At 39.5% G+C, this 27,362-nt stretch overlaps 1 protein-coding gene across 3 annotated transcripts in view; it reads right to left on the bottom strand.

Annotated features, from left to right (window-relative positions):
* Window positions 1–27,362, bottom strand: part of ntrk3b (neurotrophic tyrosine kinase, receptor, type 3b) — a 244,882-nt gene that overhangs the window by 30,627 nt on the left and 186,893 nt on the right. For all 3 annotated transcript variants that reach the window (XM_058078820.1, XM_058078822.1, XM_058078821.1), the window contains 3 exons: window positions 23,905–24,093; window positions 9,728–9,858; window positions 3,533–3,705 (listed from right to left, as the gene is read on the bottom strand). In XM_058078820.1, coding sequence (XP_057934803.1) covers window positions 3,533–3,705; window positions 9,728–9,858; window positions 23,905–24,093 — 493 coding nt within the window. The remainder of the gene's footprint in view (window positions 1–3,532; window positions 3,706–9,727; window positions 9,859–23,904; window positions 24,094–27,362) is intronic.

Genomic DNA, 27,362 nt, shown 5'->3' with positions numbered 1-27,362 from the left:
AACCCGGAGAACCCGGAGAAAACCCACGCATGCACGGGGAGAACATGCAAACTCCACACTGAGATAGCCGAGGGTGGGAATTGAACCCTGGTCTCCTAGCTGTGACGTCTGAGCGCTAACCACTCGACCACCATGCCTAAATTATGATTTATCAAAGAAGAATTCGCCCAGTGTAATGGTAAAGCTGCTGCCTGATCACAGAGTTGACTTTGACTTCTTCTCTGATTCCTTACATGATCATCCGTCAGCACCAGGCCAACATCTTACACTTGGCGTGAAACCATGTCATCATTCGCCGCCTCGCCTTTCATTCCAGGAAGGAATTTTTTTGCCCCCCACACACACACAGAAGAACCTTCCTCGATCGGAGCGTGTCATCTGTTGGACTACTGATCGAACCCGAAAAGACAAAGGAGTACGCGGGCAGGCACGGACGGGGCCAGCTTGTGTGCCGGAGTCAACGTTTCTTCCAGTGTAAACACGTCCTGGTGCTTTTTGTCCATGCTTATCGGCGGTCGCGCCCCTCGGGATGGTCTGACATTATTCTACAAAAGCAATGCCCGCCGGACCGTGAAAAACTACGTTTACACAGACGTATTCACTTAAGGCCTTCTGTCCTCCAGACCTGACCCTGATAAGTCAATTCCTGCAAAGATGTCTAAAAATTGAATATTTTCATACTTAGATCTGTTTGTGACCTTTATGATGATTATTATTGGAGCCCTCTAGACATAACGTAACACCCCTATAGTCACATTTACACCCCATTACCTATTAGAGTAGACATAAAAAGAATAAATACGGCTAGAAAACCGGTTTCCAACCATCTCAATATGCTTTAACAATATTAGAGCCCTCTAGACATAACATAACACCCCTATAGTCACAATTACACTCCCATTACCTAATAGAGTGGGCATAAAAGAGTAAATACGACTACAGAACCTGTTTACGACCATCTCAATATACTTTAACACTATTAGAGCCCTCTAGACATGACATAACACCCATATAGTCACATTTACACTCCCATCATCTCATAGAGTAGATATAAAAAGGAAAATAAGACTAGTTTACGACAATCTCAGTATGCTTTTTAACAGTGTTAGAGCCCTCTATACCTGACATAGCACCCCTATAGTCACATTTACAGTCCTATTACACAGTAGAGTAGACATGAGAAGAGAAAATAAGACATGAGACATAGACATCCTGTTTACAAACATCTCTATCTGCTTTTTAACAGTGTTAGAGCCCTCTAGACCTGACATAACACCCCTATAGTCACCTTTACACTCCTATTACCCAATAGAGTAGATATAAAAACAAGTGGTCAATCTGGCCATGGAAGCATATAAAAATGTCATGTGACCAATATGAAAGCATTGTGACTATTATGAATAAGAACCAGCAGCTTCAGGCGCTAGCAAGCCTGTCAACATAAACTGACTCATAACGGCTACTATTAATCCTCCAAAGCGTGGAAGCATTTCGAAAAAGGTCAAAGACGACTCCAGAAAGTGAAAAGCAACTGGTGTCAGCGGCGTCTTACATATCGCAGCACTACAAGCAACATGGCGGAACGGGTAAGCTTGTTAGGCCGACTTCATGTTCGATCCCCATGGCCAATTAGAATGCAAGAAATGAGGCCGCTAACGGAGAGTTATTGTTTTTCCACGCCATGTTGCTCACATTCCATGTGAACTTTTTCTGACCGCGTTTCGCTTGCGATGAGTTTCTTCTCTCCACTTCCTGTTCGGTACAGTACTTCCTGCGGTGGCTATTGTCTCAATGATGTCACATTAGTGACCCCTAGTGGCCAGTGTATAACACTACACATCACTGAGTCTTATGAATGCCTTATTTGTGTGTGTGTATTTGCCTTTAGAGAGTGGCAAATTAGCTAAAATGCTAACATGCTGAGAGCTAGCTTGGTAGCATCTTGCAAGTAGGTACCAGGTCCCAAAAGTGTTCAGGTGGTCCCATAGTGTCCCGACATCATGCCATGTGTGTATTTGGCTTCATAAATGAGTAAATTAGCTAAAATGCTAACATGCTAAGACGTAGCATGGTAGCATCTAGCAAGAAAGCACCAAGTCCATAAAGTGTTAAGTCATTCCCATAGTGTCCCAACATCTTTTCATGTGTGTATTTGCCTTTAGACATGACTAAATTATCTTAAATGCTAACATGCTAACGGCTACCATGCTAGCACATAACAAGAGGGCCTCAAGTTTAGAAACTGCCAAGGTTGACGGATAACCTCTCTGCATCATGCCATGTGTGTATTTGCCCTTACACAAGAGTAAATTAGCTTAAATGCTAACATGCTAACGGCTACCATGCTAGCACATAACAAGAGGGCCTCAAGTTTAGAAACTGCCAAGGTTGGCGGATAACCTCTCTGCATCATGCCATGTGTGTATTTGCCTTTAGACATGACTAAATTATCTTAAATGCTAACATGCTAACGGCTACCATGCTAGCACATAACAAGAGGGCCTGAAGTTTAGAAACTGCCAAAGTTGTCCTATAAACTCCCTGCATCATGCCATGTGTGTATTTGCCTTTAGACATGAATAATTTAGCCACAATGCTAACTTGCTACCAGTCATCATGCTAGCACTCATCTTTGCAGCTGTCTATGGGGCTTGTATGGATGAGTATAGCTATATACATATATATATATATATTGGACTAATAATGGCTCATATTTAACCCCAAAACAGCGATGATTTATTTCATATGTCTTTGAAAAACTATGATAGAATGAAGCCACCAAATCTGAAGCGCTAAGTTGAGAAGGGATTACTTTAGTCATAAATAGCTAATAAAGCTGTCGTTTGTCAAAAATGAGTCAATTAATAAATGATCACTGAGTGGTGGTTGAATATTGTCGATTATTAATGCAACAAATATGCATATTTAAGTACGTATTCAGCAAAACGATCAAACTAAAATACAAAAAGATATGAGGCATTGTAATTGACAATGTAGTAGCGTACTCTACATTGGCCACTAGGTGTCAGCGTTCAGCGAGACAGGCACTACAGGGAACACATTTTTATCAATTTTTATCTTTTTATCTATTATCGACATATTTTTCTATCCACTAAATATGCTAATACAAAAATAAGGGTGACTATAGGGGTGTTATTTTGTGTCTAGAGAGCTTGCATAATGTTAATAAGCAGATTTTCTATGTCAAAACTATGCAAATATTTCCTTTTTTAATCTATTTCACAGAAATGCACCAATTAATCGTGATTAATGAACCAATTAATCGTGATAAACGAGGGACGACTGTAAATCAAAGTCTCCGCCCACCACCACTTGAAAGGAGGTGTAAGTTTGATTCAGCAAACAGGCTAACCTAGCATGATGATTCTGTTAGCCACTTCCTGTATGTGATGGATAAGTGAGCAGTTAGTCTTGGAGAGGCGTGGCCAAAGACAGCTCATTCGCATTAAAGCTACATACACACTAAACACTAAACGAAGCACTTTTTGAGGATCCAGATCCACCAACTGACCTGAGGAACTTGTTGAGGTCTCCGTGCTTCATGTACTCAAAGACCATGATGAGCGGGTCGCCGTCCACGCACACGCCGTAGAACTTGACGATGTGGTCGTGCTGCAGGTTGGTCAGAAGCTCCGCCTCCCTCTGGAAGTCCTTTCTCGCCGACAGGTTGGGGTCCTTCAGCGTCTGGAGGAGGAGGAGGAGGAGGAGAGAAGACGTGGGACACAAAGACCACAGTCAGAGGATGTTGACCTTGCTTTCATGTTGCTATCGTTCCGCCGCAAGGTATGCGGGGCAACCTGGCAGTTGATGAGGTTCATAAAGGAGTGAAAGGATGACATGATGGAAGGAATCATCTGGAAGATCTCCACATAACTGACCGCCCTTTGACGCCCCTGCCAGGAACATTTGGGGAGAAGAACATGTTCCTTCTCAGGTTATTGGACCCTACTCTGCAGCGGTAGCCAATGAGATCGATCTTCTCATTCGACTTTTTTCCATCCATGAGCCTCAGGATGTTCTTCACCGGTTTGGAATGATGTGACGGACGAGGACAGAAGAGAGGAGACGACATTCTCCAAACATTCCAGGAGGCTAGTGGGAATGTTCCTCCAGGTGCTGAAGATGCCTTCACTGTCTGGAACTCATGTCTGTTTTTGTTTTTAGACGAGGGATGGTCCTCAAGAGTCAGCTTACTCCTCTGGAAGAATCATCTGGAAGATCTCCACATAGCTGATGGCCCTTTGACGCCCCTGTTAGAAACATTTGGGGAGAAGAACATGTTCCTTCTCAGGTTATCAGACCCTACTCAGCAGCAGTAGCCAATGAGATCGATCTTCTCATTGGATTTTTTCCATCCATGAGCTTCAGGATGTTCTTCACCGGTTTGGAATGACGTGACGGACGAGGACGGAGACGACATTCTCCAAACATTCCAGGAGGCTAGCGGGGATGTTCCTCCAGGTGCTGAAGATACCTTCACTGTCTGGAACTCATGTCTGTTTTTGTTTTTTTAGACGAGGGGAAGACGCGGGATGGTCCTAAAGAGTCCTCTGGAAGGAATCATCTGGAAGATCTCCACATAGCTGACCACCCTTTGACGCCCCTGCCAGGAACATTTGGGGAGAAGAACGTGTTCCTTCTCAGGTTATCAGACCCTACTCAGCAGCAGTAGCCAATGAGATCGATCTTCTCATTGGATTTTTTCCATCCATGATCCTCAGGATGTTCTTCACCGGTTTGGAATGACGTGACGGTCTTACTGCTGTCCAAGCTCGGCAGCAATGGCGGCACCAAAGGCCTTGCTCAACCATCAAAACGCCCGACACCAGATCTCATCCAGTCCACATTTGCTCTTCTGAAGGCTGTGATTCTCCACCAAATATTTTCAGGTTCGAACTCCCCCTTGCTATTTTTCCACCACCTTTCTTCTCTCGCACGGAAAGACAGAGGAAGTACGAGGACATAAAAAGCACACCGATCAATAAATCAGCTAGCGTGAAAACCCCCTCCTGATTGTTGCTTCGTCTCCACGTAAAAAAATCCTGTTTTTCCAAAGCACCGCTCCGCTCCTCTCCGCTCCGACTGTGGTGATTTAGCAACAGGATGAGCCGGGAATAATTGTGCTTTTTTTTTCCTTTTTAATCTCTGCGGCTTTTTGCTTTGAGGCAGCGCTGCAGGTGCAATAATAGACCTGATTGAGCCTTGAGCCCCTTTTAAAGCCCACCTAGATAAAAAACAACAACATGAAAAAAAAGCTGCTGCTGTTGCTGACGTTGACGGGGGGGTGGGGGGGGTGGGGGGCGAAGACCTTGGGATGGAAAATACATTTGCTGTCGTGCGGCAGAGTGCAGGAGCCGAGTCGGTAAAATGGCGATAAAATTCTATGACCAAATCAAAGTGCACTCTTAAGGAAATGTGTCCGTGTCTGGGCATGCCTCCAAAACAATACCATCAAGTGCCACCACAATAAATTGCGGCAAAGAGGTTTTTTTTGGTGACGATAAAAGTACATTCCGACTACTTCTTCCCAATCCGAGTCGGAAATATGGCAAAAAAAAAAAATGCGTTTTGAAGACAACAGATGTTCTTCATCTTCTCTTCAAGGTCAAGGTGTTTTTTTTTTAGTTTTTTTTTTCTTCTCCTCCCCGCCCTCGAACGCAAACCTTAATGGGGTTTGCTGAGTCGGCGTGGTTTAATGCCGTGTCACCCTGATTCACATTCGCGCTCGCTTGCTCGCTCGCTCTCGGAGCTGCCAAGGACGATTTAGCGTTGAGTAGCGTGAAGTCATTGAGAGACGCCGTGCTGGACAAATGGCTCTAAAAGCTTCTCCAATGACTGATCGCTCGCGTCCGCGAGTCGTCTTTGGCGAGGGACGGGAACAAAAATTGACACTGGAGGGGAAAAAACGGTGACAAGGCGGGAGTCGTTCAAAAAACGGCCACTACGTTTTTTTTCCTCGTATTAGCTACTAAGGATAACGACTTGCTAGCTGAGGACGGGAGCAGACTTGGTTACTACGACTACATTAGGGTGTCCAACATGTGGCCCTGTTGTTTTCTGGGCCTGCGACACATTCTGAAAATATCATTTCACAAGAAAACAAACAAAAACAGCATAATGAAAAAAAATATATAATTATAAAAATATAATATAAATAAATATAAATAAATATAAATAAATATAAATAAATATAAATAAATATAAATAAATATAAATAAATATAAATAAATATAAATAAATATAAATAAATATAAATAAATATAAATAAATATAAATAATAATTTACGTAATTTATTGTACAAAGGCAGAATATTAAGAGAAAAAAGTTCTTAATATTTGGAGGAGAAATATATTAGTAACAATTTTAAAAAGATGTCATAACATGAGAAAAAAAATACTTTTGGAAAATTATGCTGGGGAAAAGATATCATAATTATAATAAAAAGAATATGTGAATAATAATAATAACCTCCCCAACCTAATATTCCCAAAATCCCATCATATTTTGTTTTGTGTCATATTAAAAAAAGACGTAATTTAAGAATATTAAGAGAAAAAAGTTCTTAATATTTGGAGGAGAAATATATTAGTAACACTTTTAAAAAGACGTAATAAGACGATAAAAAATTTACTTTTGGAAAATTATGCTGGGGAAAAGTTACAATAATATGTGAATAATAATAATAATAATAATAATAATAATAACCTCCCCAATCATATTTAGTTTTGTGTCATATTACTATTTAAAATATATATTTTTTCATTAATATTTCAACTCTATGACGTATTTTTCCTCAGATTACAAGTTTATTCTCCTAAAATAATGTTTTTTTATTATTAGAATATGATTTCTTTTAATATTTTGGGTTGATTTTATATATTATTATATTATAGTAATATAGACTTGTTATAGACAAGTTACAGACTTACTCCGACTACATCTTGGGTGTCAGCCTGTGACACATTCTAAAAATATAATTTTACAAGAAAACAAAAACAGCATAATTAAAAAAACTTAATTTATAGCAAGAAGGCAGAATATTAAGAGAAAAAAAAGTTGTAATATTGTGAGAGCGACGTTCGTAATATTTCGAGGATACATAAATCCATTTTTTAGACTGCTCAAAATAATAAGAGAAAAAAAGTTCTATGCTCATGACAAAAAAGGAAAAAAGAAAAATAATGAATAATAATGAATAAAGAAAAATTATGTGTTTTTATAATAACAATAATGTTTTGTTTATAAGAAACAAAATATAGGTGGGGAAAAACATAATATGGGAATAAAGTAAAATTTTAATTAGATTATATTAAGATTAATTAAGAAGAAAATAAAATAAAACTCACTGTAATTTTACAAAAAAAAAAGGCAAAATATTAAAAGAAATCGTATTCCAATAATAAAAAGTCATTATTTTAGGAGAATAAACTTGTAATATTATGAGGAAAATTAAGTCATAGAGTTGAAATATTAATGAAAAAATATATGTTATAAAAAATATAAATATAAATATAAATATAAATATAAATATAAATATAAATATAAATATAAATATAAATATAAATATAAATATAAATATAAATATAAATAATATGATGGAATTTACTGCCTGGGGGGCAACAGGTGGTGCTACAACACCCCAACGGTGACATCATTTCATCCAATCAGAAGCTTGAAGGCGTGTGTGAAATGGCAGAGTAGAAAAACCCCTTCCAGGTAGAAATGAAGACTTGCGGTAAAAATAGCAAAATCGTCACGCAAGCATACAAAAAAAAAAAAAAATGGAAATTGAAACATGTCGGCAGCAAAGCTTTCTCCTCGCCTTCCTTTTATGCATCAAAGCCAGCAGGTGTCTCCTGATGTGAAGCGATTAAGCATCAAGTGTCGTGCACACAAAGTGCTTTCCTTTCCCAGCGGTGCGGCCCAGAACCCGCTTTGATAGGACAAAGCCTCGCGTTTCAGCGCTTTGCTCGGCTTTGGACGCTAATGAGTGCTGGCGTGATGCGGCGAGGGCGGGTTAATGAGGCTAAGCAGGTGAAAGCAGCAACACCTCGTCTCCGTGGAAGCCCTCGTCCGTCACACGCCTTCCTACAAAGTCCTTGGGCGGTCAGGACCAATCGGGTTTCTGGTCAGTGATGTTCGCCGTGATTGCGTCACGGCGGCGTCACATTCTCTACGTTTTTTTCCTCGTATTAGCCACTAAGGATAACGACTTGCTTAGCTGAGGACGGGAGCAGACTTGGTTACTACGACTACATCTTGGGTGTCCAACATGTGGCCCTGTTGTTTTCTCCGCCTGTGACACATTCTGAAAATATCATTTCACAAGAAAACGAACAAAAGGCGGCACGGCGATCGAGTGGTTAGCGCGCAGACCTCACAGCTAGGAGACCAGGGTTCAATTCCACCCTCAGCCATCTCTGTGTGGAGTTTTCTCCGGGTACTCCGGTTTCCTCCCACATTCCAAAAACATGCTAGGTTAAGTAGCGACTCCAAATTGTCCATAGGTATGAATGTGAGTGTGAATGGTTGTTTGTCTATATGTGCCCTGTGATTGGCTGGCCACCAGTCCAGGGTGTACCCCGCCTCTCGCCCGAAGACAGCTGGGATAGGCTCCAGCACCCCCGCGACCCTCGTGAGGATAAACGGTAGAAAATGAATGAGTGAATGAAGAAAACAAACAAAAACAGCATAATGAAAAAAAAGACATAATTTTAGAATATTAAGAGAAAAAAGTTCTTAATATTTGGAGGAGAAATATATCAGTAACACTTTTAAAAAGACGTAATAAGATGAGAAAAAAAAATTACTTTTGGAAAATTATGTTGGGGAAAAGTTACAATAATAATGTGACTAATAATAATAACCTCCCCAACCTAATATTCCCAAAATACCATCATATTTTGTTTCGTGTCATATCACTATTTAAAATATATATTTTTTCATTAATATTTCAACTCTATTACTTATTTTTCCTAAAAAGAATGACTTTTTATTATTAGAATATTAATTATTTTAATATTTTGGGTTGATTTTATATATTATTATATTTGAATATTATTATTATTAGAATATTAATATTAATAATAGTAATTATTATTATTATAATTATTATTATTAATAATAATAATAGTAATTATTATTATTATAATTGTTATTATTAATAATAATAATTGCGCCGCCGTGTCGCCTTCTCTATCATCTGTAAGCCCTTTCAATGTGAAATAATTTTTTTCATTTTTTCATTAATATTTCAACTTTATGACTTATTTTTCCTCATATTACAAGTTTATTCTCCTAAAATAATGACTTTTTTATTATTAGAATATGATTTATTTTAATATTTTGGGTTGATTTTATATATTATATATATATATAATTATTATTAATAATGATTATTGTTTAGGCGGCACGGCGGTCGAGTGGTTAGCGTGCAGACCTCACAGCTAGGAGACCAGGGTTCAATTCCACCCTCGGCCATCTCTGTGTGGAGTTTGCATGTTCTCCCCGTGCATGCGTGGGTTTTCTCCGGGTACTCCGGTTTCCTCCCACATTCCAAAAACATGCTAGGTTAATTAGCGACTCCAAATTGTCCATAGGTATGAATGTGAGTGTGAATGGTTGTTTGTCTATATGTGCCCTGTGATTGGCTGGCCACCAGTCCAGGGTGTACCCCGCCGTTTTTTTGTGAAACATCAGCCTTACCTTGACCGCCACCAGCATCTTGTCCTTGGTGGGACTCAGGTTGTAACACTCGGCCAGGAAGACTTTCCCAAAGGCTCCTTCTCCGAGTTCCCGTTTCAGGATGATGTCTCTGCGCTTGATATGCTGGACCACTGGCATGTCCACCACGGCGAGGAGGGAAGGGGGGGGAGAGGAGACAGAGTGTGACCTTTCGTTGGGTAAACAGCATCGCTACATTCCACTCAACGCTCAAAATATGTTTGGAAGGGAAAGGCGTCCAAAACACGAGGAAAGGGGTGGTGGGGGGGGGGGGGGGAAGAGACGGTAAACAGAACGCAATCAGAGAAGCCGAGGTGGCGTTTAAATATGTTTATGGAAATTTATGTCGCCTATGCCACACCATCAGGAAGTAGCTGATGTTGATTGGACCGGGAAAGAAAACCGCTAACTTAATGAGGCTTGTGTTTGTGTGTGTGTGTGGGGGGGGGGGGTATTATGTATGAACATGTTTTAGTTTGATGGTATTGTTATAGAGGAAAAGAGACGATAAAGTTTCACACACAGTATTTATACGTCCCCCCCCATCATTAAAATGAGCATGAACGCGCCAATTAACGAGTTTTCCCGAAGTAGTCTCGCAATCTTCAATGGCAAATAACTGCCAGGGTCTCCAATTAAAAAACATTGACTTACTGTAAATATTACGGTAATTGCGGCGACTCGGCGACCAGTTCTTGACGGCATAATCTACGACTTTCTTTTCAATGCAGCTGTGGCTGTAAGCAACCTCACAATATTTTATCCCCATTTGCATTTTTCCCTCCTTCTTATGCCTTTTCCCTATCAAGGATCGCGTCCGTTGTTGTGGCTTATTTTTTATGCCGGATGTCCTTCCTGGAGCAACCAGGCACGGGACAAAATAATCAAGCCAAATTATTAAAATAAATCATATTTTAATAATAAAAAAGTTCATTATTTTAGGAGAATAAACTTGTAATATTATGAGGAAAAATAAGTCATTGAATTAATGAAAAAATATATATTTAAAAAAATAAAATAAAGATGGAATTTTGGGAATATTAGGTTGGGGGAAATTATGGGAATTAAGTCATAATATTATAAAAAAATATATATAAAAATAATATAAAATATTATAAAAAGAATAAAAAATTTCAAAGATTGAAGTAGAAATTTGAAATATTTGGAGCAGAAATGAGAGCTGTTATTTTACAAGAATCAAAAACGGCAGATGGGAAAAAAAAAAAACTAAAAACGCAAAAAAAACCTGCATAAAGTCACTAAAATTGTAAAGACGGATCAAAGACCAAAATGCATGAAAAGGAACCAATCCAGTTTTAGGACAAGTTTTAGGCACGGTACCGCCGTTAGCGTTAGACGTTTATAAAGTGATGGAGAAGCACTGCTAGAAGCGTCACCGTGTGGGATGATATACCGTAATGGTGCGTTTTGGTGACAATATCCAATTCAATCATTTTAAAACAGCGTCGCACTGAAGGTTCACCTCGGGCACACGAGAGCGTGTTGAGTTTCCTCGGTAAATACGAGCTGGTGTCTCTCGTCTGATAGACAACAAGACTCTCATGCACCAGCGTGACTCATAAAGCCTGCGTCAGAGAGCGCAGATGGAGGAAGGATTGAGATTTGAGGAAGTTTTTCTCCAAAATACACTCGGTGACGTGGCTGAACATGACATGAAGGGATTAGCGAGTTCTCACTCCGGCTGCTTTCCTCTTATTTTGAAGGAACTTCTGGAAAAACTCAAGTCAAACACCCGCTACAATATATGATGGGACACCAGCCGCAAAAACGCTAGTCAAAGATCCTCTATATGACAGGAGTGTTGTTCTAGTTTAAGCACTAATTGCAAAAACGCTAGTCAAAGATCCTCTATATGACAGGAGTGTTGTTCTAGTTTAAGCACTAATTGCAAAAACGCTAGTCAAAGATCCTCTATATGACAGGAATGTTCTTCTAGTTTAAGCACCAATTGCAAAAATGCAAATCAAAGATCTTCTATATGACAGGAGCACTCTGCTCATTTAAGGATCTGCGGCAAAAACGCTTGTCAAAGATCCTCTATATGACAGGAACATTCTTCTATTAAAGCACTAAATGCAAAAATGCTTGTCAAAGATCCTCTATATGACAAGAATGTTCTTCTAGTTTAAGCACCAATTGCAAAAATGCAAATCAAAGATCTTCTATATGACAGGAGCACTATGCTCATTTAAGGACCTGCGGCAAAACCCTTGTCAAAGATCCACTATACAACAGGAACGTTCCTCTAATTTGACCACTAATTGCAAAAACGCTAGTCAAAGATCCTCTATATGACAGGAATGTTCTTCTAGTTTAAGCACCAATTGCAAAAATGTAAATCAAAGATCTTCTATATGACAGGAGCACTCTGCTCATTTAAGGACCTGCAGCAAAAACGCTTGTCAAAGATCCTCTATATGACAGGAACATTCTTCTATTAAAGCACTAAATGCAAAAATGCTAGTCAAAGATCCTCTATATGACAGGAATGTTCTAGTTTAAGCACTAATTGCAAAAATGCAAGTCAAAGATCTTCTATATGACAGGAGCACTCTGCTCATTTAAGGACCTGCGACAAAAACGCTAGTCAAAGATCCTCTATATAACAGGAACATTCTTCTAATTTAACCACTACTTGCAAAAACGATAGTCAAAGATCCTCTATATGACAGGAACATTTCTTCTAGTTTAACCACTACTTGCAAAAACGCTAGTCAAAGAGCCTCTGACAGCCATGTTCTTCTAGTTCAAGCACTGATTGCAAAAAGGCTACACAAAGATCCTCTATATAACAGGAACGTTCTTCTATCAACGCACTAATTGCAAATACACTAGTCAAAGATCTTCTATATGACAGGAATGTTCTTCTAGTTCAAGCACTGATTGCAAACAGGCTAGCCAAAGATCCTCTATAAAACAAGAATGTTCTTCTATTAAAGCACTAATTGCAAATACACTAGTCAAAGATCCTCTATATGACAGGAATGTTCTTCTAGTTCAAGCACTGATTGCAAACAGGCTAGCCATAGATCCTCTATAAAACAAGAATATTCTTCTATTAAAGCACTAATTGCAAATACACTAGTCAAAGATCCTCTATATGACAAGAATATTCTTCTATTAAAGCACTAATTGCAGATACACTAGTCAAAGATCCTCAATGTGTGACAGGAGCACTCTGCTGAGTTAAAGACCTGTGTCAGCAACGCTAGTCAAAGATCCTCCATATTATACAAGAGGAGCGCCACAGTACTGCTTTTAAAGACCGACTGCAAAAACATTTGTCAAAGATCCTCTATAGAAGAAGAGGGCTGTGCAGTTTTTAAGGAGCTCCTGTTTCTCATGTCGGTGTTGCTGGTGGCAAAGCTTTTTCCGGAAGAGGTGATTTTACAAGGCGGTGTCTCATTATAAAACGTCCCCTTGTGGCGTCCCAATGCCGCCAATAAAGCAGGCAGACATTTGCTGCCCGACTCTTTTATTTCTGTTTTGCGGCTTCCAATTGTTGGGGGTCAAAGTCGGATAAAAAAAAATTTAAAAAATTGTCCCACGCAGGTTTTTCATGATGTCGTTTATTCTTGTCGTCGGTAAAGGACGCATTAAAAAAAAAAAAACAAGTGGCACAGACGTCACGAGAAGCAGAAAGGTTAATTATACCTCGGTTAGTGTACGCCCTGGTTAGCATGTTTTTCAGTTCATGTTGACAATTTACCGCAAAATGTTACCTCGGTTTACGCACATACTTTCTTGTCGCGTGCTAGCGTCATAGTCCGACTGTGATCTTAACCAATCTTTAGCATAGCTTGCCAACAAAATGGCAACCGGAAGCGGAAGTCATTTCTATCTTGGGTGAATTCTCGAAATAAGTCATGGCAAAACAGGAAGGTGGCGTCTTTCTAGAAGTGGTTAATTGGGTTTGCTTTTTTTAAGTAGCGAAAACATTTATTTGGGGCGGTACGGCGGTCTAGTGGTTAGCGAGCAGACCTCACAGCTAGGAGTTCAATTCCACCCTCGGCCATCTCTGTGTGGAGTTTGCATGTTCTCCCCGTGCATGCGTGGGTTTTTCTCCGGGTTCTCCGGTTTCCTCCCACATTCCAAAAACATGCTAGGTTAATTAGCGACTCCAAATTGTCCATAGGTATGAATGTGAGTGTGAATGGTTGTTTGTCTATATGTGCCCTGTGATTGGCTGGCCACCAGTCCAGGGTGTACCTCTTGCCCAAAGATGGCTGGGATAGGCTCCAGCACCCCTGCGACCCTCGTGAGGAAAAAACGGTAGAAAATGAATAAATGAACATTTATTTGGTTAGAGCCAGACCGTAATGACGCTAACCAAGGTTCCATCAATCTCAATAGTAACAAATAGACAGCAAATTCTATTTAAACCTAAACTATTAAAATATTATACACATTTCTATATTTACTGAAGTGTTATATTTTGATTTGAGCATGAGTATTCAGTATCGATCCTCACATCACGACTTGATGAGGACCCGCCATACGCCATGGCGAGATGGAAGCGAATAGCGAATATGCCAATAGAAATCATCATCCCCGACATAAAAGCCATAAAAAGGCTGATCTTTTGCGATGAAAAGACCCAAAAAAAGCATTCATGTTCCCAACTTATCCAAGCGCATAAAAAACGTTAGCGAGTCGTGACACGTTTTGGCCGAGTCGCTTGGAAGAGTTCATTATCGCAGAGCGTGCTAACTAGCCATCCCGTCATGTCTGAGCGGCTAAATGGGCTCTCCATCAGGCGGCGGAACCCCCGGTGTCACTTCCCTTCCTTCCAGCGGAACAGTTTCCAGCCACTGGATCTGGCAACTCTTCAAAGCCATTTCAACTTTATTTAACTTTCATTCCAGGCGGGAGCCAAGCGGCGCCGCTGTCAAATGGGCTTGAACGGGGGCCTGAAAGGACGTGAGTGACGCGGCAGACAGCAGCTTTCGCTCTTTTTAAAGAACATTCTGTGCCTTTGAATCAATCATGCGGCCGACTCGCCACGTCCTCGCTGCCACCGTGGATGGCTGCTGATGGCGATGCTTAGCGCTATTTACAAAAAAACGACCATGCCGGCTTTGCTCAATTGTCTTAAATTGTTAGTTAAAAAAAAAAGTACGCCGGATGAGACTGAGACTAAATTGCTGCTTGTTACGTCTGTTGAAGACTAAAATCAGGGCGTCATCTATTAGCGCTCCCCATTTCCTGTTTGACACCATAGAGGAAGACCAACAATGCTAGCTTGTTAGCCCAACAAAGTGTTTGCCTACAAGTATTTTACGTTTTACTCGAAACATCAGCAGTTTGGCTTTCTGACTGTTTTCATGCTAGTTAGTAACTATCAGCTTCCTGACTGTTTTTTAATGCTAGTTATTAGCTTTCTGTTTTAATGTTTGTTATTAGCTATTGACGTTTCATGCTAGTTAGTAACTATCAGCTTCCCGACTGTTTTTTAATGCTAGTTATTAGCTTTCTGTTTTAATGCTTGTTATTAGCTATTGACGTTCTGACTGTTTTCATGCTAGTTAGTAACTGTCAGCTTCCCGACCGTTTTTTAATGCTAGTTATTAGCTTTCTGTTTTCATGCTAGTTAGTAACTATCAGCTTCCCGACTGTTTTTTAATGCTAGTTATTAGCTTTCTGTTTTAATGCTAGTTATTAGCTATTCACTTTGACTGTTTTCATGCTAGTTATTAGCTTTCTGTTTTAATGCTTGTTATTAGCTATTGACGTTCTGACTGTTTTTATGCTAGTTATTAGCTTTCTGTTTTAATGCTAGTCATTAGCTATTGAAGTTTCATGCTAGTTAGTAAATATCAGCTTCCGGACTGTTTTTTAATGCTAGTTATTAGCTTTCTGTTTTAATGCTAGTTATTAGCTATTCACTTTCTGACTGTTTTCATGCTAGTTATTGGCTATTGACTTTCTGACTGTTTTCATGCTAGTTATTGGCTATTAGCCTTCTGACTGTTTTCATGCTAGTTATTGGCTATTAGCCTTCTGACTGTTTTCATGCTAGTTATTGGCTATTAGCTTTCTGACTGTTTTCACGCTAGTTATTAGCTATGAGCTTTCTGACTGTTTTCACGCTAGTTATTAGCTATGAGCTTTCTGACTGTTTTCATGCTAGTTATTAGCTTTCTGTTTTAATGCTAGATATTAGCTATTCACTTTGACTGTTTTCATGCTAGTTATTGGCTATTAGCTTTCTGACTGTTTTATGCTTGCTATTAGCTTTCTGTTTTAATGCTAGTTTTTAGCTATTCACTTTTTGACTGTTTTCATGCTAGTTATTAGCCATTAGTTTTCTTCCTGTTTTTGTGCTAGTTATTAGCCATTAGCTTTCTGAATGTTTTCATGTTAGTTATTAGCCACTACGTATTCTGCTACATGCTAGTTTTGTTCGTGTTTTACTTGTGAACATCCAGTTTATTAGCTCGTTACTTTCTACTTGCAACATTCCAATGCCAGTTTCTCTTATTTATGCGTCCGTCTGTCCCTGCCGTGCGTCAATGTAGCTCAGTAACTGTTTGTTCCTAGGTTAGCCTTCACTTTCCCGGGCTAGCAGAGATGAATCCTGACGCTGCTCTCAGGTTCACCTGAAAAGACAAGGCTGTCCTCCCAGGAAAAGATTTTACTCAGTCGGGTCGGACAGGAAGAGCTTTGTTCTGTTTCTGTGCCGACTTTGTTTGTGCTGCTTTGTTTGGCAACCACTCACCCCGTTTCCCCAGAGTGTGTGTAGCGTTGCTTTGCCTCACAATGTCACTATGTATGTGTGTGTGTGTGTGTGTGTGTGTGTGTGTGTGCACGGCGCATTGTAGTCATCTTCAGGTCAGGGAAGGTATTTGCAAGGACAAGTGTTTCATGTTGGTGAAGGCTGGGATTCATTCTTATTTCCATTTCCAAAAGATGCTAGAAGCCGTTTTCACAGCAGAGTTAGGCCAACGCTTGTGAAAACGAGACACAAAAACAAAAGTTCATGAAAATTCAGCAAAGCTCATCAATTCACTGACCGAAAATGTCAGGTAATAATCGTAATATTATATATAATAGTAATATTATTATAATCGTAATATAAAATAACCAGAGACGTGCATTTAGCTGCTAACAGGCTAACCTGCTACTATATTTTTTGCTTTGAAAGTATCTTCACCTTTTATAATATCATTTTTACATCTCCGGGAAGTCGGAAAAAAAGCGATGATATCAAAAAATCTAGCATTTGACCCCCCCAAAAAACTCTTTTGTTAGCATTTTAGCAGTTCAGCACTTATAAAGTGGAGCTAGCGCTACATGCTATGAATGAATGAAGGTCAAAAATCTTAAGAAAAAAACTGCAATATCATGTTAAAAAGTCGTAACTTTATAAGAATTACATGGTAATATTACAAGGAAAAATATCATTTTAGTATAGTATATTGCATAATGTTGAAATATTAGAATGAAGTCTAAATATCCAAAAAAGTCAGACAAAAGTCAGAATTACAACAATAATGTTGAAATAGTTGGAAAAAAAAAATACAACAGAAATGGTTAAAAAAAAAACTAAAATATAACTAAAATATTAGGAGAGATCAGGAAAAAGAAAGAAAAGTAAAAAAAATAAAGTAAAATTACTCAAGCCACTGAAGACCGCTCAGTAAAAATATTTCAAGGTTAAGCTTTTCACACGACTCATTAGCCTCAGCTACATGCTATTACATTAGCATTTGCTAGCTACTTTCGACATGACCGAAAGGACAAGATGGCGGGTAAGACAACATCGCCCTCTGTAAAAAAAAAACTAAAATATAACTAAAATATTAGGAGAGAAAATTCATATTCTAATCAGGAAAACTGACATTTTTAGAGAATAAAAAATATATATAATAATAATTTACTGTAATTGTAATAGCATTGAGAAAAAAAGATTGATTATTAATATTTTACCCCCAGTGTAGACTTAACCTCTTTTCCCGGCGGTTGTACGTATTTCAAGCCTACCATCTTCACTGTACAACTACTCATTAGTACTGCATGATTACATATAGAACCGATGAACAGTCACAGACGAGCGCAACAAGCGCTAATATTAGTTTTTTTTTTTTTTTTTTTTACCAAAAATGGGCAAGTTGTGAGTGCTGAATGGCGAACACGCGAGGATCCGCTGACGTGTAACTTCCAGCAGCTCAGTCGCTGAGCTCTGTCTTACAGCCGGATTAAAATATTAGCAATAAGTACGGCCAAGTAAGTACTTAAACACCAGGGAGCGGGTTTGTTGTGCATTTGGTGTAAAGTCTAGACTCGCTAGAGAATAGCGAATGATTTGTAGGAGTTTGGAGTCAATTCTGATTAATTATATAGAATATTTATGGCAGAGCTAATGAGGTCGTCTTTGGCTGTATGTCCTCATTGAAGCCAAAGAAATGATGCTTAATGTGAAATATTTACGATGATATGAACGGCCATGTTGTTTCTCGTCGGAATGGCTCGTATGCTCCAAAAAAGAAGCTGGTGTATTTAAACTTTGGACTTTTTGAATAAATATTTTTTTTAATGTAGTTTGTACCTGGAAGTGTCAAGTTGTAGCACATTAAAAGTGCCCCATTACGCAAAAGTGACTTTTTAATGATGTTCTAAAAAGCGATGTGTCCCCGGCGCCCGTTTATGAGGGTCCGACGTGAGGAAAATCCACCATCTCCCTCGCTTGTTTGCTCCACTTTTGAGAGAAGTGCAGATCGATACCGAAATACTGATACTTCCAAATACCGGCTGGAATACCAGAATCCCGTCTCAAAATCAAAATATTGATATTTAGGATCCTTCATTCATTCGTAATCACGTTTGTCTGTTGAAACGTTGACCGATCGTAAACGTAGCCATGTGTCAATTGGCAATAAAGTTTTCATTCTTATTATGTGACTTATTTTATATTGTTTCAAATACCAATTTGACATACGTACATTATATGATTTTCTTATAGATACAGTCTGGAAATGACCGGTACTTTTTTTTTTGGCTAGGTGGCTTTTGAAATTCCACCCCAAGCTAGATGACCCACCCCCTGAATACACCGACCATTTTGTAAAAAAAAAAAAAAAGCAGGCTTCGCTACACATCTAAAAAAAGCCCTTCCAGCCATCTGTCAAACATGTGAGCTGTGAGTTTGATCGTTTGATTGCAGGCTAACCTGGCGTGTTAGCATGTTAGCATCACATAGCGTAACGTTAGCATCACATAGCTATGCTCCATGTTAGCTAGCATTGCATGTAATACACTGCAACCATTAGCTCGGATAAGAGTTACAATGTGCATGTAAAAAGCAGGCTTCGCTACACATCTAAAAAAGCCCTTCCAGCCATCTGTCAAACATGGGAGCTGTGAGTTTGATCGTTTGATTGCAGGCTAACCTGGCGTCTTAGCATGTTAGCATCACATAGCGTAACTTTAGCGTCACATAGCTATGCTCCATGTTAGCGTTGCGTGTGATACACTGCAACCATTAGCTCGGATAAGAGTTACAGTGTGCATGTACAAAGTGGATCAAGTACACAATAGCGCTATTAGCATTAAAGCTATAGTCAACCTAGTACTTTAAACCGGTGAAAAATACTATAATATGGAATCTGTAAGACTTTAAATCACTGCATTCTTACTTAAATGTCAGCAGCCAATGAACATTTCATTAGAACTTCGTTAAAGCAGAGGAGACAAAGTGGGCGTGTCCTAGCGGCGGCTAATAACATCTCTACTAAGCCTAGCTAGCTAACGCGCTCCTCTTCATCTGAAGAAGCCATTGTGTCACTTTGGCCGCTGGGATGTAACAAATCCGTAATTAAAAAAGCAATCTGAGCGATAAAACAAAGCCACTTGCTGTGAGACAGCGCATCCGCCCAAGATAGCGATCTGTCATTAGGCTAAAGAATTGTCCTTTGCCTTTCTGCCTTTATCTCGCTAATGCCGCTACAGGATTGGCCTTTTATGGAAAGCCGGCGGATTAAAACAAAAAAGTGAAGGCCAAAAAAAAAAATAAATAAATTCTGAAGGAACATCCTAATCAGTCACGCCTCCTCGCTGGTTTACTCCAAACATTACTCACACCACTGACTTCCAGATTGTTGTCATTTATCCAACTATTCCTAGCATAGCAACTCATGCTATGCTTGCTTTTAGCAACTTTTTTTATCTGGGAAAAAGAAAGAAAAGTCAAATAAAGTAAAATTACTCAAGACCGGTCAATAAAAATGTTTCAAGGTAAAGCTTTTGTGTCTTTTGTTAGCATTTTAGCAGTTCAGCAGCTATAAAGTGGAGCTAATGCTACATGCTATGAATGAATGAAAGTCCAAAATCATAAGAAAAAAATTGCAATATCTTGTTAAAAAGTCGTAACTTTACAAGAATGACATCCTAAAAAAGTCAGAATTACACCGATAATGTTAAAATAGTTGGAAAATAAAAATACAACAGAAATGGTTAAAAAAAAACAACTAAAATATAACTAAAATATTCGGAAAGATCAGGAAAAAAAAAAAAAAAGTCAAATAAAGTAAAATTACTCAAGCCACTGAAGACCGGTCAATAAAAATATTTCAAGGTAAAGCTTTTGTGTCTTTTGTTAGCATTTTAGCAATTCAGCAGCTATAAAGTGGAGCTAGCGCTACATGCTATGAATGAATGAAAGTCAAAAAATCGTAAGAAAAAAATTGCAATATCATGTTAAAAAGTCATAACTTTACAAGAATGACATGGTAATACTACAAGGAAAAATAACATAATTTGAGTATAGTATATTGCATAATGTTGAAATATTAAAGAAAATGTGTTTTTAAAACCGTAAAAGACACAAAGTTATAATTTTTGTCCAATGAGGATGAAGACTAAATATTCAGAAAAGTCAGACAAAAGTCAGAATTACAACAATAATGTTGAAATAGTTGGAAAATAAAAATACAACAGAAATGGTTAAATAAAACTAAAATATAACTAAAATATTAGGAGAGATCATGAAAACGAAAAAAAGGCAAATAAAGTAAAATTACTCAAGCCACTGAAGACCGCTCAGTAAAAAATATTTCAAGGTAAAGCTTTTTCACACGACTCATTAGCCTCAGCTACATGCTATTACATTAGCATCTACTAGCTACTTTCGACGCGACCGAAAGGACAAGATGGCGGGTAAGACATAACATCGCCCTCTAGTGATGCATATGTGCAGGTTCCGGGTTCATCAAGAGTTTCACTGCAAATTATGTGACACTTCTGGTTATTTATTTATCACCCCCCCTCCTTGAAAATAATACTTGATAATAATACATGCTAGCTTGCGGAGGGCCGCCGCCGAAAGCCGTCTTGTTTGGCGGCGATATTTAACTGATGCAAAAATATGAATACATTCATTCGGGGCTGACGGACTGGAAGATGGAATCCTTATGAATAAAACATTTGTGGGTGGGGGAGGAAAAAAAAATATATATATATATATAAATATATATGGTGTATGTACAGTATATATATTGAGTGTCAGGCAGGGCTGTTCTTGCGTTTTGTGTTGTTGCTGGTGGAGATGGTGGACTTGACCGTCACATTACTTATGGACAGCGCTGAGCTTGTGTGTGTGTGTGTGTGTGTGTGTGTGTGTGTGTGTGTGTGTAAAAACTGGCAGCAGCCTATTCCCTCACATACGAGGCTTTCAACTAAATGAATGAATACATTATGGATCACTGGCCAGCCATCAATAATGCAGCTCTACTGTATTTGGAGCCCTGTAAAGCGCTATGGCGGACAATAGGACGGGGGACCCCATGACACCCCACAATCCGGGGCCCCAGAGGACCTCCGGGGGGCTTGCAGTCACGGCGCCGCGGAAGACGACGAAAATAAGCGGCACTAGCAGTCCGCCCACATCTGCACTCATTCACAGGTTGACACTGGCTGGCAAACACACACACACACACACACACACACACACACACACACACACTTCTTTCCCGAGGTGTGCGTCCTGAGGGTAAGCAACACATTCATATTCAGCCCAGGCAGAAACAGTCGGGAGCCATTTTGTTTTCCCAACCAATAGAATCAAAGCGGCGGCCATTACGACCTTGTAACAGCGCTCATAACCCCCGACCGCTCCGTCGACGGACGCTCCGAAACGGAATCCTGGCATCCTCGGAAGTTTCAACCAGAGCCCGAGTGTCATTTATTCATTAGCCGGCGATCAGACGCGTGCGTGCGCAGCATGAGATGTTATAAATCAGACCCGACGAGCGGTTATTAACAATTCATGCCATTCATAATACATAAGAGCCTTCATTTATTTATCACCTCTAAATGGGATTTTCCTTCGCCTTCTCCTTCAGTCCCGCCCGCCGACTCATTGTATAGCCCCGGACCCACGACCGTTCTGGGAGCCGGCCAAGAGACGTAAACAAAAACACGCGGCTTTGATTGGGATCATCGACGGGGAGGGGGGGTTTGCGGTGATTGTGGCTGATTAAGCGTTTGGGTCATGTGACTGAGTTGATTGTATACGAAGCCGTGCCGCCAGATGCTAGCCAGCGACTGCATTGTTCTGTAGAATAAATGATATGACAATATAGAGAGAGGCCCTGCAGGCTCCCGGCGTGTCTCATTGTGAAGCAGCAAATTACAATGGGGGGGGCACTAAGGGACTTTGAGAAACCGCTTTGATGCTTCTTTACCTTTGACCTTGCTATAAACAATAAAATAAAAAATAAAATAAAACTTTGAACTCTTTTAGGTAGAAATGGTCGTTTTCCACGACTGGACATCGCTTTGGATCTTCTGTTAGCGTACTTTGGGAACGATGTAGCAACACGTCACAGGTTTAGCTTAGCTAAAACTGGAGTGAATCAAATCAGAATGCTATTATGATGATGCTCTCTGTATTGGTCTTTACCTCCGTCCTTGCATTAAACGTCGACTTTATACGGTTTTAGGAAGACATGATCGTTTTCCACGACTGGACATTGCTTTGGATCTTCTGTTAGCGTACTTTGGGAACGGTCAAGCAACATGTGACAGATTTAGCTTGGCTAAAACTGGAGTGAATCAAGTCAGAATGCTATTACGATGATTGCATTCTGCATTTCGGCATTCTGCATTCTTTACCTCCGTCCTTGTTTTTAACATTGACTTTATGCGGTTTTAGGAAGACATGATCGTTTTCTACGACTGGACATTGCTTTGGATCTTCTGTTAGCGTACTTTGGGAACGGTCAAGCAACATGTGACAGATTTAGCTTGGCTAAAACTGGAGTGAATCAAGTCAGAATGCTATTACGATGATGCACTCCGTATTGGTCTTTACCTCCGTCCTTGCTTTAAACGTAGACTTTATGCGGTTTTAGGAAGTCATGATCGTTTTCCACGACTGGACATTGGTTTGGTTCTTCAGTTAGCATACTTTGGAAAAGGTCTAGCAACACGTGGCTAAAACTGGAGTGAATCAAGTCAGAATGCTATTACGAATATGCACTCTGTATTGGTCTTTACCTCCATCTTTGTTTTTAACATCGACTTTATGCGGTTTTAGGAAGACATGATCGTTTTCTACGACTGGACATTGCTTTGGTTCTTCAGTTAGCGTACTTTGGGAAAGGTCTAGCAACATGTGACAGATTTAGCTTGGCTAAAACTGTAGTGAATCAAGTCAGAATGCTATTGCGATGATGCACTCAGTATTGGTCTTTACCTTCATCCTTGCTTTAAAAAAATCGACTTTATACCGTTTTAGGACCACGACTGGACAATGGTTTGGTTCTTCAGTTAGCATACTTTGGGAAAAGTGTGTTCACATGTGACAGGTTCAGTTTGATTCAAACCAGAGTGAATTCAGTTCACGTGTGAACGCTGTTATGAAGATTTTGCTTTAGAGTTCACTTTGTCCCAGCTTTTCTCAACTGGACATGGTTTGGTTCTTCAGTTAGTGTACTTTGGGAACGGTCTAGTCACACGTGGCTAAAACTGGAGTGAATCAAGTCAGAATGCTATTACGATGATGCTCTCTGTATTGGTGTTTACCCATTGCTGCGATGAAATGATCATTCTATCAAAGATTTTTCCGTTGCCTTTCAGGAGTGATGCTCCAGCCGTTGGACAAAACGGGATTTTAGGAAAGACATCGCCGATGTACTCACGAGTGGCCGGCTTGTTGCAGTTGTGTCCGTGTCGGAAATACTGCGGGTTCTCCACCACCGGGATCCGAGTCATCCCAATGACGACGGCGTCCGGCCCCGCGTCCAGCGTGCAGGGCGTTATGATCCCGTGGTTGACGTGGTGGAGAGGGCTGGCCGAGTCTTCCTCGCCGCTGATCACAGCCACCGGACCTGGGACAAGACAAGACGGTTTTACAGGTACGTTTCAGTTTGGGGCATATTGGGGCTGAATACAAGACCGCCCCTCGTTTTCCGGAGGGTTAGAAATTCGAGGTTAGTCATCGCCATCATTTGATCACCATTCAGACGACACATTCAAAGATATGTAGCGTTCTATATCGGTCACTAGGTGTCAGTAGACACAAAATCACCAGACTTGTTCTCGTACCAGACACAGTGACCCCCAGCATGAGCGACTGTTTTGGCCGTAATAAACTACAACTCAACTCCGATATTTAGATATATCAGCTATATCGACCATATTGGCTAATAGAAGTATAAAGATGACTATAGGGGTGTTATTTCATGTCTAGAGATCTCTAATAATTTTGTGTATTTAGGCCGTAAACAGGTTTTCTATGCTTTTAAACTATAAATTTATTCAATTTACGTCATTCGATTTAAGTAAAGAGTTATATTTATTATATTTCACAAGATTTACATATCAAGTACCGGTCTGAAACCAATTAACCGGCATAAACGAGGAATCCTCGTAAAAAAAGTCATTACCATGCCAGGTCTTGCTTAGTTCTCGGACAAATCTTAATAAAAGGAATGAGAATCCATGAAATGAAATGCAGACGCGTGCGTAAAAAATTTGGGCAAATAAGCGAGCAAATGAGTGGATTCATTCCCAAAAGAAAGAACAGCATTTTTCCTTATCCTTCCCGCCGTTAAGAGGAAGGGAAAATTGGTGTGAGAACATATTTAAAACCTTTTTAAGACCGCGTTTGTGTTTCTGTTGTCCGTGGAAAATCCGGTTAGCCCAATTCCGAAAACATCCTCAAGGTGCGCGGGCGAGGAGAGAAAACGTCTCCATTAGGTGGTCAAGGAGAAAAAAAAAATTCCCGATATCTCTTCCAAGACGGCAGGGCCAGGGAGAGCACATGAAGTCAACAGCAGCTGATTGACAGTCAATCTGTTTACCCACAATGCCGAGTGTCTCAATCCAAAGGCGGCAAATAGCAATCAAGACCCGGTGACATCCCATAATAGACCTCACAGCCCGGTGGAAGCGGGATGTTAGGAAGGAACGCGGGCAAAGCTGCAATTTATGGAGGAGCGCCGACCGATGTTGTGTGGTCGCTTTCATGGCACTCACTTTATTAGGCACACGCACAAACACATCAGCGCCGACAAATTGCCGGGCAGAGCGGGCAGGCACGCCGCAGGAATTGCACCCCCCACCCCCACCCCCCCCTCTTTCAAAATGAATCATCTTACAGAAGCCGACTTCATTTGCTCCCAAAACATTCCCTCGTTAGTGAAAAAGACACATCAGAATAATGATCCTAGAAATAGCGGGAATTTCTCTCTGGTTTTCCTCTCACGCTGCTAAGGAATCAAACGTACACCAACAGAAGCGGCCTTAAATATACTCTAAAACTCACAAGTTTCACACCCGCACGCTCCACACCGCCAGGCCACCGCAAAAAAAAAAAAAAATCATCTTTTAGCAGAAATATGAATAAAACATGCAAACAATCTGCCCCCGAGCAACAGACAGCAAAATAACAAGGAAACTAATAATGCAACACGATGGAGGATCTACATGGACACAATCATACCCACTCATAAAAGCCGCAGCTCTCCTCTCAAATTTTGAGTTGTTAGATCGGGGGGTGGCCAAAGTGCGGCCCGGGGGCCATTTATGGTCTGTGGATTTTTTGGTGTGGCACAGCCTATAAATATAATTTAATAACTAAACAGCAAAAATAAAATAAAATAAAGTCAAAATATTAAGAGGAAAAAAGCAAGAAAAAAAGTCAGAATAACATAATATAATCTACAATTATATAATAATATAATATAATAATATAATATAATCAACATTTTAGTAGCATAATTATGTTATCTTTTAATAGAAATAACAAATAAAGTTAAGTTGGGAATAAATGATAATGTGACAACAATAAAGTCAAAATATTCTGGGAATAAAGTTAAACTTCCCACAAGAAAATCTACCAAAAAAACGCTGAAATTGTTGGAAAATTATAAAAAAAATCAACATAAATGAAAAAAAAATGCTATAGTTTTGTGAGGGTGAAGTCAAAATATTAATATTAGTCAAAATACTATCAAACAAAAAGTCACAATTTGGCAAGAATGTAGTAATAAGAGGGAAAAAATATAAAAAAATATATAAATATAATAATAAATACAATAATAAATATAAATTATAAAATATAAAATTATATAAAAATATATACAAATATATAAAAATATATAAAAATATATAAAAATATATAAAAATATAAAATTTTTTATATAAAAGTACAATGTTGACATGTTACAGAAAAACATGGTAATGTGATGAGAAATTTAAATAAAATTAAGTTCCGGGAAAAAGTTCCAATACATGAAAATAAACTTCAAATATTATGGTAATAATAATAATTTACAAGAGCAAAATTAAAATTGTTGGAAAATTGTTGAAAAATCACCAGCCGTAATTTTGAGAGCAGGTACCGTGCAGCAGAAATCTTGTTGGTCGCTTGTTGCCAGGCAGAGCTTATGAGGCTGTAGCTGATTTGCGGCCCGCTGCTGAATAAAAAAAAAAAAAAAGTCTAGTTGTGTAAAAGTTGCAAAAAAGATGAAAGAGTCCCCGCAGGTAGTCGCTCTTCCTCTGTGATCTGGGTTGCGTCTCGGAAAAGAAGCAACAAAGGATGATATTTTCAGTTTCTCCTTTCCTGCGGGACGCCTCAAACCTCGACTGAGCGAGCACTTTATTGGAAAGCGCACAAAGAACGCTCGCCTCCGCAAACAAGCTTCAAACGTGGATGCGCTCTGGAGGACGTCCAGGACGGCACCGATAAGGATGACGGGTTGCCGCCGTGAGACGCCATACCTGGTGGCGCTATGTGGCGCTCCTTATTACATTATTATATATTATATTTTGACTTTATTTTTGCATTATTACTGATGAATTTTGCACTTTGCGCCATTTTGTTTTAAATTTTAAAAATGTCCGTCAATATTTTTGTTCTCATAATATTATGACTTTTGTCTCATAATATTTCCACTTCATTAACATACATTTTTAATAGGGATATCTAATAATTAACGACCCGATATCAGCACAAAAATGTAATATCGGTTGTTATCTGATTTTTTTTCCTGATCATGACAACCGATATTTAAAAAATGGCGTACATATCGCATATGTCTTCCTTCCACCACAGGAGATATGTCATGGTACACACATCGGGATTGGTATCGGC

The sequence above is a fragment of the Doryrhamphus excisus genome, chromosome 7 (genome assembly GCF_030265055.1).
Source record: "Doryrhamphus excisus isolate RoL2022-K1 chromosome 7, RoL_Dexc_1.0, whole genome shotgun sequence".
NCBI lineage: Eukaryota > Metazoa > Chordata > Actinopteri > Syngnathiformes > Syngnathidae > Doryrhamphus > Doryrhamphus excisus.
The sequence above is the reverse complement of the archived record's forward strand: the minus strand, read 5'-3'. Positions and strand labels throughout refer to the sequence as shown.